The 15,381-nt window shown below is 43.9% G+C and overlaps 2 protein-coding genes across 2 annotated transcripts in view; both read right to left on the bottom strand.

Annotated features, from left to right (window-relative positions):
• zfyve9b (zinc finger, FYVE domain containing 9b) overlaps window positions 1-1,004 on the bottom strand; it is a 16,411-nt gene extending 15,407 nt beyond the window's left edge. Inside the window, exon 1 of the mRNA XM_064952503.1 lies at window positions 894-1,004. Coding sequence (XP_064808575.1) covers window positions 894-957 — 64 coding nt within the window. The 5' untranslated portion in view covers window positions 958-1,004. The remainder of the gene's footprint in view (window positions 1-893) is intronic.
• A 563-nt stretch (window positions 1,005-1,567) lies between these two features.
• Window positions 1,568-4,526, bottom strand: btf3l4 (basic transcription factor 3-like 4). Its single transcript, XM_064952504.1, has 6 exons — window positions 4,451-4,526; window positions 3,797-3,864; window positions 2,777-2,890; window positions 2,322-2,523; window positions 2,031-2,090; window positions 1,568-1,939 (listed from the first exon to the last, which is right to left on the bottom strand). Exons 2-6 carry the CDS (start codon window positions 3,848-3,850, stop codon window positions 1,893-1,895), a joined length of 477 nt encoding a protein of 158 aa, XP_064808576.1. The 5' UTR covers window positions 3,851-3,864; window positions 4,451-4,526; the 3' UTR covers window positions 1,568-1,892.
• Window positions 4,527-15,381: the final 10,855 nt, after the last annotated feature.

The raw sequence follows: 15,381 nt of genomic DNA on the forward strand, positions 1-15,381 counted from the left end.
CGTCTATATCAGTCCGCTAATACTAGCAAAGGCCCAGTGCACTACTTTTGTGAATATTTTTTTTTTTTTTTTTAATTTTTCAGGGGGTGCTGCAGCACCCTCAGCACCCCTACTTCCCCAACAGTGGCAAAATTGGATGTTAGATTATTTAGCCTGCATTATTATTATACATTATGAATCAAGGTGTATACAAAAAGTTATAGGCTTAATGACAAGATAATGAATGGATAACGACAAGAACACAAATTAAGACAATATTAATGAAATTCTATATTGTTTAAAAATTCTACTTCACTATCGACTGAAATGCGCCAAAATGTTATTACAGTGAGAAAGAAAATTGGAATCATAATTCAGATTTTGGGATATGCTGTGATGGATCTCTCCTCGGTTGGTTATTGCCTCTATTGCACAATTTCACATAGCCTTTACTGGCGTTGGTGAATTATTTTCGGGGTAAAACTGCATTGCAGCTTCAACCCCGTTATCGCACCCCAACCCTTCCATTCATGCTGACGATTACTAAACAACAATAGGGCCCAACGTATTCAGCTGACTGAGCGTTTGCGGTACGGTGACTCAGTATCCAGTACACGTGCAACTGTTTTAAATCCCCTCAACCAGCGAACACGGCAATGCGACATTTGCTGCTTATCTCGCTTCATTAAATGTGGCAGAGTAATTAAGCACAATATTATCTTTACCACGCTATTCCCCAAAATAGTCGTATTTTTCCAGTAATTCATATAGGCTGAACAATAGTCTCACTTGTGCCTCGATCTGTCGTTCTATGAATGTTTCGCGAGCAGCAAGACGCATGATTGAAAATCAGCTACAATTTCCCCTGATTGAAATACATCTTGCATCTCTATACAAATAATTAAAAACCTTACCGTCTGTCAATGCACCCAAGAGGCTTTCATTCTCATCGTCCCGGGCACTGAAGAACTTCAACATTTTGTAACAGTAGCGAAGAAAATAAAACAGTCTTACTATCAGAGGGAGGTTTTCCCTCTATTCCCCCTTCTGCCCCCCTGTTACACTGCAGGTCTTCTTGAATGAACTCAAGGATGTCCTCATATGTCCTTTTCTAAACCAGTGTACAATGTACAGTAGACCACACAAGCCAGTTTAATTTTATCTAAATCTTGCTCTCACTTCTAGCCAAGTGTCTACTGCACATAGGAATTAATGACTCCTGATAAAACATTTACAAAGTATTTATCCCAGTGGTTAAAGTCTTAAATCATAATACAAGTCATGTGTACAAACCTCAGAAAGAAAACATTTGTCTAAAAATACAACCACGAAAGGCCATTATCTTTGACCAGTGATATTATCATCCAAGTCAGTCTGATATCTGCTGCACAGCCTGATGCTGGAGTTGAATTAATTACTTTTGAGTTTAAGGCAACACCTGCTTGAATTTAAATATATAGTGACAAAGAAAAGCTATGCATCTTGATACTACAATAATGAACCAGGGTGGCAGACATTGTGAAAATTGTAATATCCAAAAACAAAATACCCCCATTCAACAGCTAGAAAGACCACAGCACCATGTACAAAATGTTAATCACCTTTATTTTGTTTCATAAACAAACAAAAAAACTCTGAAGACAAACTTTATTTTAAAGACCACCGCAATCCTGATCGAGACTGACAATGTGGTGCAAAGTACTGAACTGTTGACCAATGTGTTGGGAGTTGAAGTGCGCAAGTCAGTCTGATAAGGACTGCATCCGTGGGCCATTTCAAAATACACAAGTCTCCGGTTGACGGGATAGTGTTTGAAATGATATGCCTTCATAGCTAAAAGTTAAAACACAGGAGAAGTCGCCTTTCTTAATTGCAATTCCAATCCTTGTTTTGGGTCTTGAGGGGAAGATCAATCAGTTTGCCTCGTTCTTTGATGCTTCGTCAAAATTCTCCACCAGGTCTGAAGAGAAAGGGAGAGGAAACAAAGGATGGTTTTACAGGTTGAAATTATGTGAGGTTTCCTCTGAAGTCTTAAACAGAATCACCCTTACCTGGAACGTCATCATCTTCTTCTTCAATATCTTCTGCTTTAGGGGCTTTGTTGTCGAGCACTGAAACAAAACAAGAAATTGTACGCAATAAGCATCAAGACGTTCTTTGGGTCTCAGGTTGCAGAATAATCCCCAGGGGTGTATTCATTAGTGCACACAGCAGAAAGCTATAGTAAAAGTTAAACAAAAACAAGAGTTTCTATTGGACAAATTCAGGTAGGTCCCTCCGTTTTTATTTACCCGTTTGGTTCCTCGTAAATACACCCTAGCCTACTGCATCTGCCAACCCACCTTGCCGAGGGAACTGCTCTGCCAGTTTACGCAGGCTGGTGAGGCTGTCGGCACCCAGCTGACTGAGGATGCCCGGGAGCATCTCTGTGAGCTGCTTGGTCTCGGCATGGCCAGTGATAGCGAAGGTGTTGGCCGACAGAGACGCCTGCACTTTAGGGTTGTTGAAGTGGATCACCGTGCCGTCATCCTTGATCATGTTTACCTAGTGACAGAGCAGGTGGGGGTTTCGGTTACTTCAGATTCTTCTCCAAGTTTGGTGTCCAAAGTGACTGACATACAAGACTGTAGCCCATGCAAGAGTCATCAGAAATGCAGTCGTTTCATTCAAATTAATCTATAAACTGGAGACAGGAGTCTCAAAGGAGGGAGGAAGTATATATGAAATGTGCAATGCATGCGTAACAATACATTATCTACAAAATGCAAAGACGTGTGAAACGGTTGCTGTTGCTTACCTCTTCAATACCAGCAATGTTGTTGACAGCTAATTTCTTTAGCGAACTCTGAAGTTTTTTGTCATCGGCTGTTGCCGTTCTGTGTACGACCTTCTTCTTCCTACGTGCCGAGCCCTAAAAACAATACAGGGAGATGTAGGAACATACTTAGAGGTTAAACACAGCAGGGGTATATCCAGTCCTCTGAGACCTCCACCTGGTGATTTGTACCAGGCCGAAAGCCTCCCAAAATTAAGAGCAATTTAAAAAAATAAAAAATGGTCCCTCTGGCCTTACAACGGCAACCGACTAAGTCTGCCAACACAGTGGTTCTCAACAAGAACAGTGTTTGGACACTCCACGTGTCTATCTTTCCTTCAATGGCACGTGTGCATCTCATGTTGTAGCCCTGGGGTATTCAAATCCGAGTCTGGAGGTCCAGAGTACTGCGTGTTTTCTGTTCTACCTCATAATGAATTGCACAACAGAACGATGTTCAATGTTTAATTTTACGGAAATGGCCTGCTGAACGACCATTTGAAGAAAGGAGTGATTATGGTGGCCCAGAGGGCGATTGTCTATGGTGTGCTGCACAAGTTTTACGATATTAAAAATGGTCACAGCCATAAAAAAGGCCACACCTCATCAACCAGGAGCAAATATACCTCAAAGACTGTTGAAGATCATGTGCCACTGAGTTGAGGTTCAGACTTGAATTTACCTGGTGAAGCCCATAGTCCCTAAATCAGGGGTGTGTTCATTCAACGTTTATGTTGCGTGACTGTTTATACTGAACGATACGTTTCCCCAAAACGGTGCACATGTCCCTCAATAGTCTCAGTGGTACATATGCTACTGTTCAGTGGGTGTGGACGGATCAATATGGGTGTGTGAGCATTTGAAAGAACACTCCTGCCTCCATAATCACATTCTTCAATTTGTCGTTCAGAACTGCACCGTTTTTGTTGAAATTACGACTGCACACCGTTGCTGTCCATTTCAAGGGAAGTAGCCATCACTAAAGATTGAGCATTATCTTACCTTTCCTCCTATCCGGACCTGGGCTTGAAGTTTCGCTAATTTTTCTTGGTTCATGTTACTAACGTTTCCTGGAAAAATGAGAGCGGTTATGAGTTAGAGTAAAACATGACAATGTATCTGTTTTCAATTGGAGGCAGTATAGGCAATATGGGTTGGCAATTTATCAATCATCAACTATCAGTAAAACAATGTGTTCCATAGATGATCAGTGTCAGATAACCTCTCCACTCAGGTTACAACCCCATACGGCTGCTGCTAACTTAATATGTTTAGTTATGAGCCCTTTATCTAGTTAGCTAACCACATTTAACATGGGGGGGGGGTGTAACTAACTACGGTGAACAGTAAGTAGCGAACACAAGAACATGCAATTTGAAAACAAGTTTAATCCACGTGCGACACCTTTCACAAAATATGGTGTCTGTCGCCGACGTAATAAAAACACATTTCCAGATATAACTAACATTAGCTAGCCAGGCTAACGTTAACCAGACAGGCTGGCTAGCAAGCTAATTTAGTGGACTTGCTGGGTATCACACGAAGTGTCAACGCCTCTTTTCGCCTAAAATACTTCGTTCCCGGTCAACTATCCAACACACATGTCATTGTAGACCACGAAACCTCTCGTATTTACGTAAACATGATATACCATACCCGATCCGCAGATATCTGAGGAAGCATGCGACAGCGAAAGATGGAGGATGACTATAGGCGATAAATGACGTAACTCACCATATGACTAATATCTTCTTCCGTGGTATCATAAAACCTTTACGAATCCCCCTACCGCACAGGAGTAGTATAAAGGGGACTGTCTGAGACAACATTTAGATAAGATTTATTTGGTGAAATGCAATTAAACAGAACCATTCTAAGTCTCTGTATAAACAATATCCCTCATCACCTATCCATCACTGGAAATTCATTTGAATTAAATCACTTTTATCACCTGCCAGCATAGCCTATAACCAAGACATCCAAGACATCATCAAGGACCCCCACACACCCCAGCCATGAGCTGTTTACTTCCTTACTGTCGGCATGCTATCCGAACGTTAGTTCTGATACCAACAGTCTCAGAGACAGTTTCAATTTACAAGCCATCAGACTGCTGGACACTTGAACTAGACTGACCACCTGCACTGACTCTCTCTCTCGACACACACACACACACACACACACACACACACACACACACACACACACACACACACACACACACACACACACACACACACACACACTACCAGACTCTTATTTACTATTGCACAATTTAAACACTTGCGACCCAATGATTCATATGTAAATATTGTGCTTTCCTCTATTCTACTTATGCTAAAATGTCTATTCTATTGAGCATTTTACTTTATTTACGTATTCTTATTTTTAAATTTGATTTATTGTTGTTGCATTGTCGAGAAGGAAACTGCAAGTAAGCATTTTGTTGGATGGTGTATACCACGTGTATCCTCTACATACGACCAATAAAACTTTAAACTTGCTACCCACCAGCGGTAATCAGTCTGGCAGACTGGTTAGTATGGGCTCCTGAGTGGCGCAGTGGTCTAAGGCACTGCATCTCAGTGATAGAGGTGTCACTACAGACCCTGGTTTGATTTCAGGCTGTATCACAGTCTGCTGTGATTGTGAGTCCCATAGGGGGGTGCACAATTGGCCCAGTGTTGTCTGGATTAGGCTGTCATTGTAAATAAGAATTTGATCTTAACTGACTTGCCTAGTTAAATATAAAAATTACGAGGCTACATAGGCTAGAGTTAGTGCTGTCTGGAATCCTTGGAATGTCCCTACTCTAACCTTAATTCCTACTCTTTACCATAATAACCCTTACCTTTAACCGTTTTAATTTTCAACTTCATTGGGGTGACGAAATCCGAGTAAGGGTTGCCTTCCATAGAGACATCAGAGATTGTAGCATTCTCTGTTTCACGGAAACATGGCTCATTCGGGATACGTTATCAGAGTCGGTACAGCCACCTGGTTTCTTCACTCATCGCACCGACAGAAACAAACATCTCTCTGGTAAGAAGAAGGGCAGGAGTGTATGCCTTATGATTAACGAGTCATGGGTAATCATAACAACACACAAGTCCTTCTGTTCACCTGACCTAGAATTTCTTACAATCAAATGCCGACCGCATTATCTACTAAAGGACATTCTCTTCGATTATAATCACAGTCGTGTTCACCGCTCCCCCCCAAGCAGACACCTCGACGGCCCTGAAAGAACTTCAATGGACTCTATGTAAACTGGAAACCACATATCCTGAGGCTGCATTTATTGTAGCTGGGGATTTTAACAAGGCTAATCTGAAAACAAGGCTCCCTAAATTTTATTTACATGTCGAATATGCGACCCGGGCTGGAAAATTTCTGGATCATTGTTGCTCTAACTTCCGCGACGCATACAAAGCCCTCCCTCACCCTCCTTTTGGGAAATCTGACCACGACTCCATTTTGTTGCTCCCAGCCTACAGACAGAAACTAAAACAGGAAACGCCCGTGCTCAGGTCTGCTCAACGCTGGTCCGACCAATCTGATTCCACGCATCAAGATTGCTTCGATCACGTGGACTGGGATATGTTCCGGATAGCGTCGAACAATAACATTGATGTAGACGTTGATTCGGTGAGCGAGTTTATTAGCATGTGCATCAGTGATGTTGTACCCACGGAGACAATTAAAACCTTCCCTAACCAGAAACCGTGGATTGATGGCAGCATTCGCACAAAACTGAAAGTGCAAACCACTGCTTTTACATGACCAAATACAAACAGTGTAGCTATTCCCTCCACAAGGCAATGAAACAAGCTAAGCATCAGTATAGAGACAAAGTAGAGTCGCAATTCACCGGCCCAGGCACGAGGTATGTGGCAGGGTCTACAGTCAATCACGGACTACAAAAAGAAAATCAGCCCCGTCGCGGACCCCGATATCTTGCTCCCAGACAAACTAAACAACTTCTTTGCTCGCTTTGAGGACAATACAGTGCCACCGACACGGCCCGCTACAAAAACCTGCAGACTCTCCTTCACCACAGCCAACGTGAGTAAACATTTAAAAGTCTTAACCCTCGCAAGGCTGCCGGCCCAGACGGCATCCCTAGCTGCGTCCTCCGAGCATGCGCTGACCAGATGGCTGGTGTGTTTACGGACATCTTCAATCAATCCCTATCCCAGTCTGATGTTTCCATATTCTTCAAGAGGGCCACCATTGTTCCTTTTCCCAAGAAAGCTAAGGTAACTGAGCTAAATTACTATCGACCCGTAGCACTCACTTCCATCCTCATGAAGTGCTTTGAGAGACTAGCCAAAGGATCATATCACCTCCAACCTACCGAACACCCTAGACTCACTCCAATTTGCTTACCGCCCCAATAGGTTCACAGACAATGCAAATCACACTGCACACTGCTCTAACCCATCTGGAAAGGAGGAATACCTATGTAAGAATGCTGTTCATTGACTACAGCTCAGCATTTAACACCATAGTACCCTCCAAACTCGTCATTAAGCTCGAGACCCTGGGTCTCAACCCCGCCCTGTGCAACTGGGTCCTGGACTTTGATGGGACGCCCCCAGGTGGTGAGGGTAGGAAACAACATCTCCACCCCGCTAATCCTCAACACTAGGGCCTCACAATGGTGCATCTCCTGTACTCCCTGTTCACCCACGACTGTGTGGCCATGCACGCTTCCAATTCAATCATCAAGTTTGCAGACGACACAACAGTGGTAGGCTTGATTACCAACAATGACGAGTCGACCTACAGGGAGGAGGTAAGGGCCCTCGGAGTGTGGTGTCAGGAAAATAACCTCACACTCAATGTCAACATAACAAAGGAGATGATTGTGGACTTTAGGAAACAGCAGAGGGATCACCCCCCTATCCAAATCGATCGGACAGTAGTGAGAAGGTGGAAAGTTAAGTTCTTCGGCGTTCACATCACGGACAAACTGAAATGGTCCACCCACACAGACAACGTGATGAAGGCAAAACAATGCCTCTTCAACCTCAGGAGGCAGAAGAAATTTGGCTTGTCACCAAAAACACTAAAACTTTTACAGATGCATAATCGAGAGCATCCTGTCGGGCTGCATCACCTCCTGGTAAGGCAACTGCTCCACCCACAACCGTAAGGCTCTCCAGAGGGTAGTGAGGTCTGCACAACGCACCACCGGGGCCAAACTACCTGCCCTCCAAGACACCTACAGCACCCGATGTCACAGGAAGTCCAAAAAGATCATCAAGGACAACAACCACCTGAGCCACTGCCTGTTCACCCCACTATCATCGAGAAGGCGAGGTCAGTACAGGTGCATCAAAGCTGGGACCGAGAGACTGAAAAACAGCTTCTATCTCAAGGCCATCAGACTGTTAAACAGCCATCACTAACATGGAGTGGCTGCTGCCAACAAACTGGCTCAAATTTCTAGTCACTTTAATAATTAAAAATTGTATGTAGTAAATGTAAATTGTATGTAGTATCACTAGTCACTTTAAACAATGCCACAATATGTTTACATACCCTACATTACTCATTTCATATGTATATACTGAACTCTATACCATCTACTGCATCTTGTCTATGCCGTTCGGCTATCGCTCATCCATATATTTATATGTACATATTCTTATTCATTCCTTCCTTCCTTCTTGTGTGTATAACGGACGTGCTAGAACAGGGCTCCGGGCAGCCGAGCGGAAATGGAAGAAAACTCGCCTCCCTGCGGACCTGGCATCCTTTCACTCCCTCCTCTCTACATTTTCCTCCGTCTCTGCTGCTAAAGCCACTTTCTACCACTCTAAATTCCAAGCATCTGCCTCTAACCCTAGGAAGCTCTTTGCCACCTTCTCCTCCCTCCTGAATCCTCCTCCCCCTCCCCCCCCTCCTCCCTCTCTGCAGATGACTTCGTCAACCATTTTGAAAAGAAGGTCGACGACATCCGATCCTCGTTTGCTAAGTCAAACGACACCGCTGGTTCTGCTCACACTGCCCTACCCTGTGCTCTGACCTCTTTCTCCCCTCTCTCTCCAGATGAAATCTCGCTTCTTGTGACGGCCGGCCGCCCAACAACCTGCCCGCTTGACCCTATCCCCTCCTCTCTTCTCCAGACCATTTCCGGAGACCTTCTCCCTTACCTCACCTCGCTCATCAACTCATCCCTGACCGCTGGCTACGTCCCTTCCGTCTTCAAGAGAGCGAGAGTTGCACCCCTTCTGAAAAAACCTACACTCGATCCCTCCGATGTCAACAACTACAGACCAGTATCCCTTCTTTCTTTTCTCTCCAAAACTCTTGAACGTGCCGTCCTTGGCCAGCTCTCCCGCTATCTCTCTCAGAATGACCTTCTTGATCCAAATCAGTCAGGTTTCAAGACTAGTCATTCAACTGAGACTGCTCTTCTCTGTATCACGGAGGCGCTCCGCACTGCTTAAGCTAACTCTCTCTCCTCTGCTCTCATCCTTCTAGACCTATCGGCTGCCTTCGATACTGTGAACAATCAGATCCTCCTCTCCACCCTCTCCGAGTTGGGCATCTCCGGCGCGGCCCACGCTTGGATTGCGTCCTACCTGACAGGTCGCTCCTACCAGGTGGCGTGGCGAGAATCTGTCTCCTCACCACGCGCTCTCACCACTGGTGTCCCCCAGGGCTCTGTTCTAGGCCCTCTCCTATTCTCGCTATACACCAAGTCACTTGGCTCTGTCATAACCTCACATGGTCTCTCCTATCATTGCTATGCAGACGACACACAATTAATCTTCTCCTTTCCCCCTTCTGATGACCAGGTGGCGAATCGCATCTCTGCATGTCTGGCAGACATATCAGTGTGGATGACGGATCACCACCTCAAGCTGAACCTCGGCAAGACGGAGCTGCTCTTCCTCCCGGGGAAGGACTGCCCGTTCCATGATCTCGCCATCACGGTTGACAACTCCATTGTGTCCTCCTCCCAGAGCGCTAAGAACCTTGGCGTGATCCTGGACAACACCCTGTCGTTCTCAACTAACATCAAGGAGGTTGCCCGTTCCTGTAGGTTCATGCTCTACAACATCCGCAGAGTACGACCCTGCCTCACACAGGAAGCGGCGCAGGTCCTAATCCAGGCACTTGTCATCTCCCGTCTGGATTACTGCAACTCGCTGTTGGCTGGGCTCCCTGCCTGTGCCATTAAACCCCTACAACTCATCCAGAACGCCGCAGCCCGTCTGGTGTTCAACCTTCCCAAGTTCTCTCACGTCACCCCGCTCCTCCGCTCTCTCCACTGGCTTCCAGTTGAAGCTCGCATCCGCTACAAGACCATGGTGCTTGCCTACGGAGCTGTGAGGGGAACGGCACCGCAGTACCTCCAGGCTCTGATCAGGCCCTACACCCAAACAAGGGCACTGCGTTCATCCACCTCTGGCCTGCTCGCCTCCCTACCACTGAGGAAGTACAGTTCCCGCTCAGCCCAGTCAAAACTGTTCGCTGCTCTGGCCCCCCAATGGTGGAACAAACTCCCTCACGACGCCAGGACAGCGGAGTCAATCACCACCTTCCGGAGACACCTGAAACCCCACCTCTTTAAGGAATACCTAGGATAGGATAAAGTAATCCTTCTCAAATGACTTCTCAAATCTGCCAAATGACTTAAATGTAAATGTAATGTGCTACCTGTCCCGGACCTGCTGTTTTCCGCTCCTGCTGTCTCGAGAGTTGTAGAGGTACTCTTAATGACCGGCTAACTGACATTTACTCCTGAGGTGCTGACTTGCTGCACCCTCGACAACTGCTGTTATTATTTGACCATGCTAGTCATTTATGAACATTTGAACGCCTTGGCCATGTTCTGTTATAATCTCCACCCGGCACAGCCAGAAGAGGACTGGCCACCCCTCATAGCCTGGTTCCTCTCTAGGTTTTGGCCTTTCTAGGGAGTTTTTCCTAGCCACCGTGCTTCTACACCTGCATTGCTTGCTGCTTGGAGTTTTAGGCTGGGTTTCTGTACAGCACTTTGAGATATCAGCTGATGTATGAAGGGCTATATAAATTAATTTGATATAAGTTAGTTGTGAAATTGTTAGATATTACTGCATGGTCGGAACTAGAAGCACAAGCATTTCGTTGCACTCACATTAATATCTGCTGACCATGTGTAAGTGACCAATAAAATTTGATGATCACAGATTTGACCTATGACCACAAAGTCAAATAAATGACCATGTGAAAAACAGGAAAGTTGGAAAAACACATTTAGATTAATTAAACATTTTAGTAATACAAACATTCTGCACCCTATGACAAAAAAAATACTTGCAGGTTATTACAATACAACATTCAAAATACAAAAACCATTACAGTAAGAATGTAGTTTGAGATTTCTAACTGTTTCCATCAAACAGGAAAACAAGAAAGTTGTATCAATGGATTTAGATTGTAGATACAGCACTTTGCATTACCCATACAGGTGTTTAATACCATACAAAATACAGAGTGCATTATCTGCATTTTAGGGGCATAGGTCAAATCAGTGTTCATGGTTGATATGCATAAAGTATTACTCAATAATTGCATTATACATCATTGCATTTTCACTTATCTACCGAACACATTTGGCTGGCTAGTAAAAACATCTTTCAAGCCATTTCAGTTTCGCTGATGGCGTAGTTACTGAGTTTTGCCTTTGTAGGGCAGCATAGTCTAGGGCAGGAGTGTCAAACATATGCAAGGGGGTCCGAACCGACGGTGATTTGAGTAAAACAATACATTTTGTACAATAAAAAAAGGGGATGTGAACGAACTTGATATTTAAAATGACGTAAACCAAATTGGAAAAAAAAAAAATCCAGAAAACCATCAGACAAAAAGTACTCTCACTTAGGACAGAGACACATGAATCCAAAATGTGTTCAATTTTAATCTGCCAACCATCTGCCAGACACAACAGCAGCAGTGAAACAGAACAATTCATTTTACCAGAGGAACACCTGCTGAGGCGATATTTCAATCACTCACTAACTGAGCTGTAAAACAATCAATTGCCCTTGTCATTATGCACTTGCTTTGAGGGCTGTGAGGGACTCTAGAACTACAGATGTCTTTAATTCTGAGCAGCTGGGTTTATAAGCCATAAGTGTCACAGAGAAGACTCAAGAAGACAACATTGACATCCTAGTGCTGATTGCAGAGTTCATCCTTTCAAGGTTAGGTAGTAAGGTACTAATAGGTTGGCTAGAAGCACTCAATAGGTGTCCAGCAGGTGTCCATCTGGGTCCAGCCATTAAGTGTTTGTCACGGTCAATGATAACTAACATGCCAGTGTCTTGTACGCCTCATGAATGGACAGCACAATATTGTGTCTGGTAGGCCTCTGACATTTCCATCCAAGCAGAAGCAGTCTGGCTTACTGCTGATGGAGGTGCCGTTGGTCTACTTCCAGTGGTTGAGAGGGTGGGGGTGGGACTTGGTGCACCAGCAGGAAGAGCTTCTTGAGGATGGCCTTCCTCAGGAGGATGTAGACCCAGGGGTCCAGAAACGCACACTCGCCCTGGACCTGGGTGCTCAGTATGATGACGTTAACCTAGGAGAACATAGGACATTGTTTGAGACTGAATGTAATTACTTGAAGGGAACCGTTGAAAGCGTTGTTATGTGTTTAATTTAACACATTACAGTATACCCAGCTCTCTTGAATCAAGGGAAAATGACAAGGGATTTGCTTTCGTAGTGCATTACATTCTCATCTTAAACTTCCACATATGACATTTTAGTCATTTAGCAGACACTTATCCAGAGTGACTTCCAGTTCATGCAGTCATCTTTAGATAGCTTTTTGGGACAACCACATCTCAGTCACTAGCTAGGTTTTCTTACAATTGGCAAAAGACTTATGCAGATTTAAAAAAAAAAAAATTTGCCTAAAGTAAATATGCACATTTTCCTGCCAGTGGTGTGTTTCCACCAAACGGACTTGTTGCAGATAAAAAGCCGTACGTAATGACAGTGCACACAAAATGTACTTTTTCTGCATAAGTTCTCATGCCCGGGAGTGGTTGAGTGTCATTCGCATAGCAATGATAGGAGCGACCATGTGAGGATATGACGGAGCTGAGTGACTTGGTGTAGAAAGAGAAGAAGGCCTAGAAACAGATCCTCGCCACATCACCTGGTAGGAGTGGCCTGCCAGGTAGTATGAAATCCAAGAGTGTGCAGAGCCTGAGACACCAGCGGTGAGAGGAGAATCTGATGGTCCATGATGTCAAAGGCAGTGGATAGATATTGGAGAATACACAGGCGAGAGAGTCCAAGCAGGTCATCCGTGATACAAGTCAGTATTCGACGTCCATCCATGTCTGAGGATGTCTGAGGATGTCGGAAGATGTGGAAACCGGCCACAAGGTGAGCACTGTTACTTTCAGGTAGGTTTTGCTAAGGCATTGTGGGCGGGGAGGGTGGATGGGCGTAAGCGTCGGCTTCTTATTCCAAAGGTTGCATGTTCGAATCCAGCGATAGAAAGTAGTTTATATTTTTGTTTTCAGCCTTTAATAGTTAATGCCTAAACTTAAATACTTTGAAATTTGGAACAATGTCAAAATGTGGAGTTTGATAAACATGGATGGACATTAATTCTGATGTGAGACTGAGTTTGTACAGTCAGCTTTGGCAGTGCGGAGAGCCTCCATGACACAGAGAAAAGCAGTCTCGGTGGAGTGACCTGTCTTGAAGGTTTGGGTCAATAGGCGGAGTGAATGAGGAGCGAATGTTGCCTTTTCTTCAGTCGATTAGCGAGGGTTTTAAGGTTAACACACACCGTCTATGGTCAAACTATTTCTACCATGCATTGAAACACGATCTGACATCACCTTCCATGATAACCTCAAAAAACACACAGATCATAACAGTTAAGTTCATACCAATTCGGTTTCAGGAAACTAGACAAACATTGACCATATGTCGCATTATGACATTAACCTTTTCTTTATACCCTCTAAGACAAATGTAAAAAAAAATAACATAACAATGTTACCGCTAAAAACTATTTTCTAAATGAGTCCATACTCCCTTATTCTATTGGTGACCTCTAGGATGGTTATCAGATCATGAAGATAGCCGTACACCTACATTATCCTTTCTACATGCAGCCTAAACACAGTACCACTGTATAAGTACCCCAAGACCAGGACCTCAGGGAACTGGTCATTTACCGCTTTCAAACACGTCATTAATTTAAAAAAACACATTGAATCAAAAATAAACTAATTCTAATAACTAATCAACTTAGAATTACAACTGTTTATACCTCCCCATGGAAAATAGTCTCCCAAAGTAATGCTACAATTTGGATAGAGAATGGTGATTTTGTAACGGCTTTCGTCTGGTGGAAGAGAAGCGGACCAAAATGCAGCGTTGTGGTTATTCATGTTCTTTAATAAATGAACTCGACATGAAATAACAAAACAATAACTGTGTGAAAACCTATACAGCCTATCTGGTGACCATAAACACAGAGACAGGAACAATCACCCACAAAACACTCAGAATATGGCTGCCTAAATATGGTTCCCAATCAGAGACAACGATAAACACCTGCCTCTGATTGAGAACCACTCCAGACAGCCATAGACTTTGCTAGATACCCCCACTAAGCCACAAACCCAATACCTAATAAAAACCCCAAGACAAAACACACCACAATAAACCCATGTCACACCCTGGCCTGACCAAATAAATGCAGACAAACAATATACTTTGACCAGGGCATGACAGATTTACAACTTCACTCTGCTTACACTCCTACTAAAGACTATAATACCCTAGTATTACAATTCTAACAGAGCTACACACATCTTCATATTATCTTCTTATGATTCTCAAACATTTCCCACACACAATTTCAGAGTGGAACACTTTAGCCATTATCTTAAAACATACCAATTACTCTATCACTGAGTGAGGGAGAAAATAAAAACCACTTAGTAATTAGTAGCTCAGTGCTACCATCACAATGACCAGATACTCTTGGAATATGAGAGAACACAGTCAGATGGAGACCAGCAGTGTCTCCATCAGGGCCAAAAAGTCTAGGGATTGAAGGGTAGTATAGGCCGAGTTCATCTCAGCCTTCCAAATGCTGCCGGACACCAGGAGTTCCATATGGGTTGTGCGTGAAGGATACACTAAATTACACTGAACAAAAATACTTTAAAAAACGCAGGATGTAAAGTGTTGGTCCTTTTCCATGAGCTGAAATAAATGATCCCCAAAACAATTCCATTTGCACGAAAGCTTATTTCTCTCAAATTGTGCACAAATTTGTTTACGTCCCTGTTAGTGAGCATTTCTCCTTTATCATGATAATCCAGCCACCTGACAGATATGACCTATCAAGAAGCATATTAAACAGCATGATCATTACACAGGTGCACCTTGTACTGGGAACAATAAAAGGCCACTCAAATGTGCAGTTGTCAGACAAAACAATGTCGCAAATGTCTCAAGTTGAGGGAGCGTGCAATTGGCATGCTGACTGCAGGAATGTCCACCACAGCTCTTGCCAGAGATTTGAACATTAATTTCTCTTCCATAAG

Source organism: Oncorhynchus masou, chromosome 31 (genome assembly GCF_036934945.1).
Source record: "Oncorhynchus masou masou isolate Uvic2021 chromosome 31, UVic_Omas_1.1, whole genome shotgun sequence".
Classification (NCBI taxonomy): Eukaryota; Metazoa; Chordata; class Actinopteri; order Salmoniformes; family Salmonidae; genus Oncorhynchus; species Oncorhynchus masou.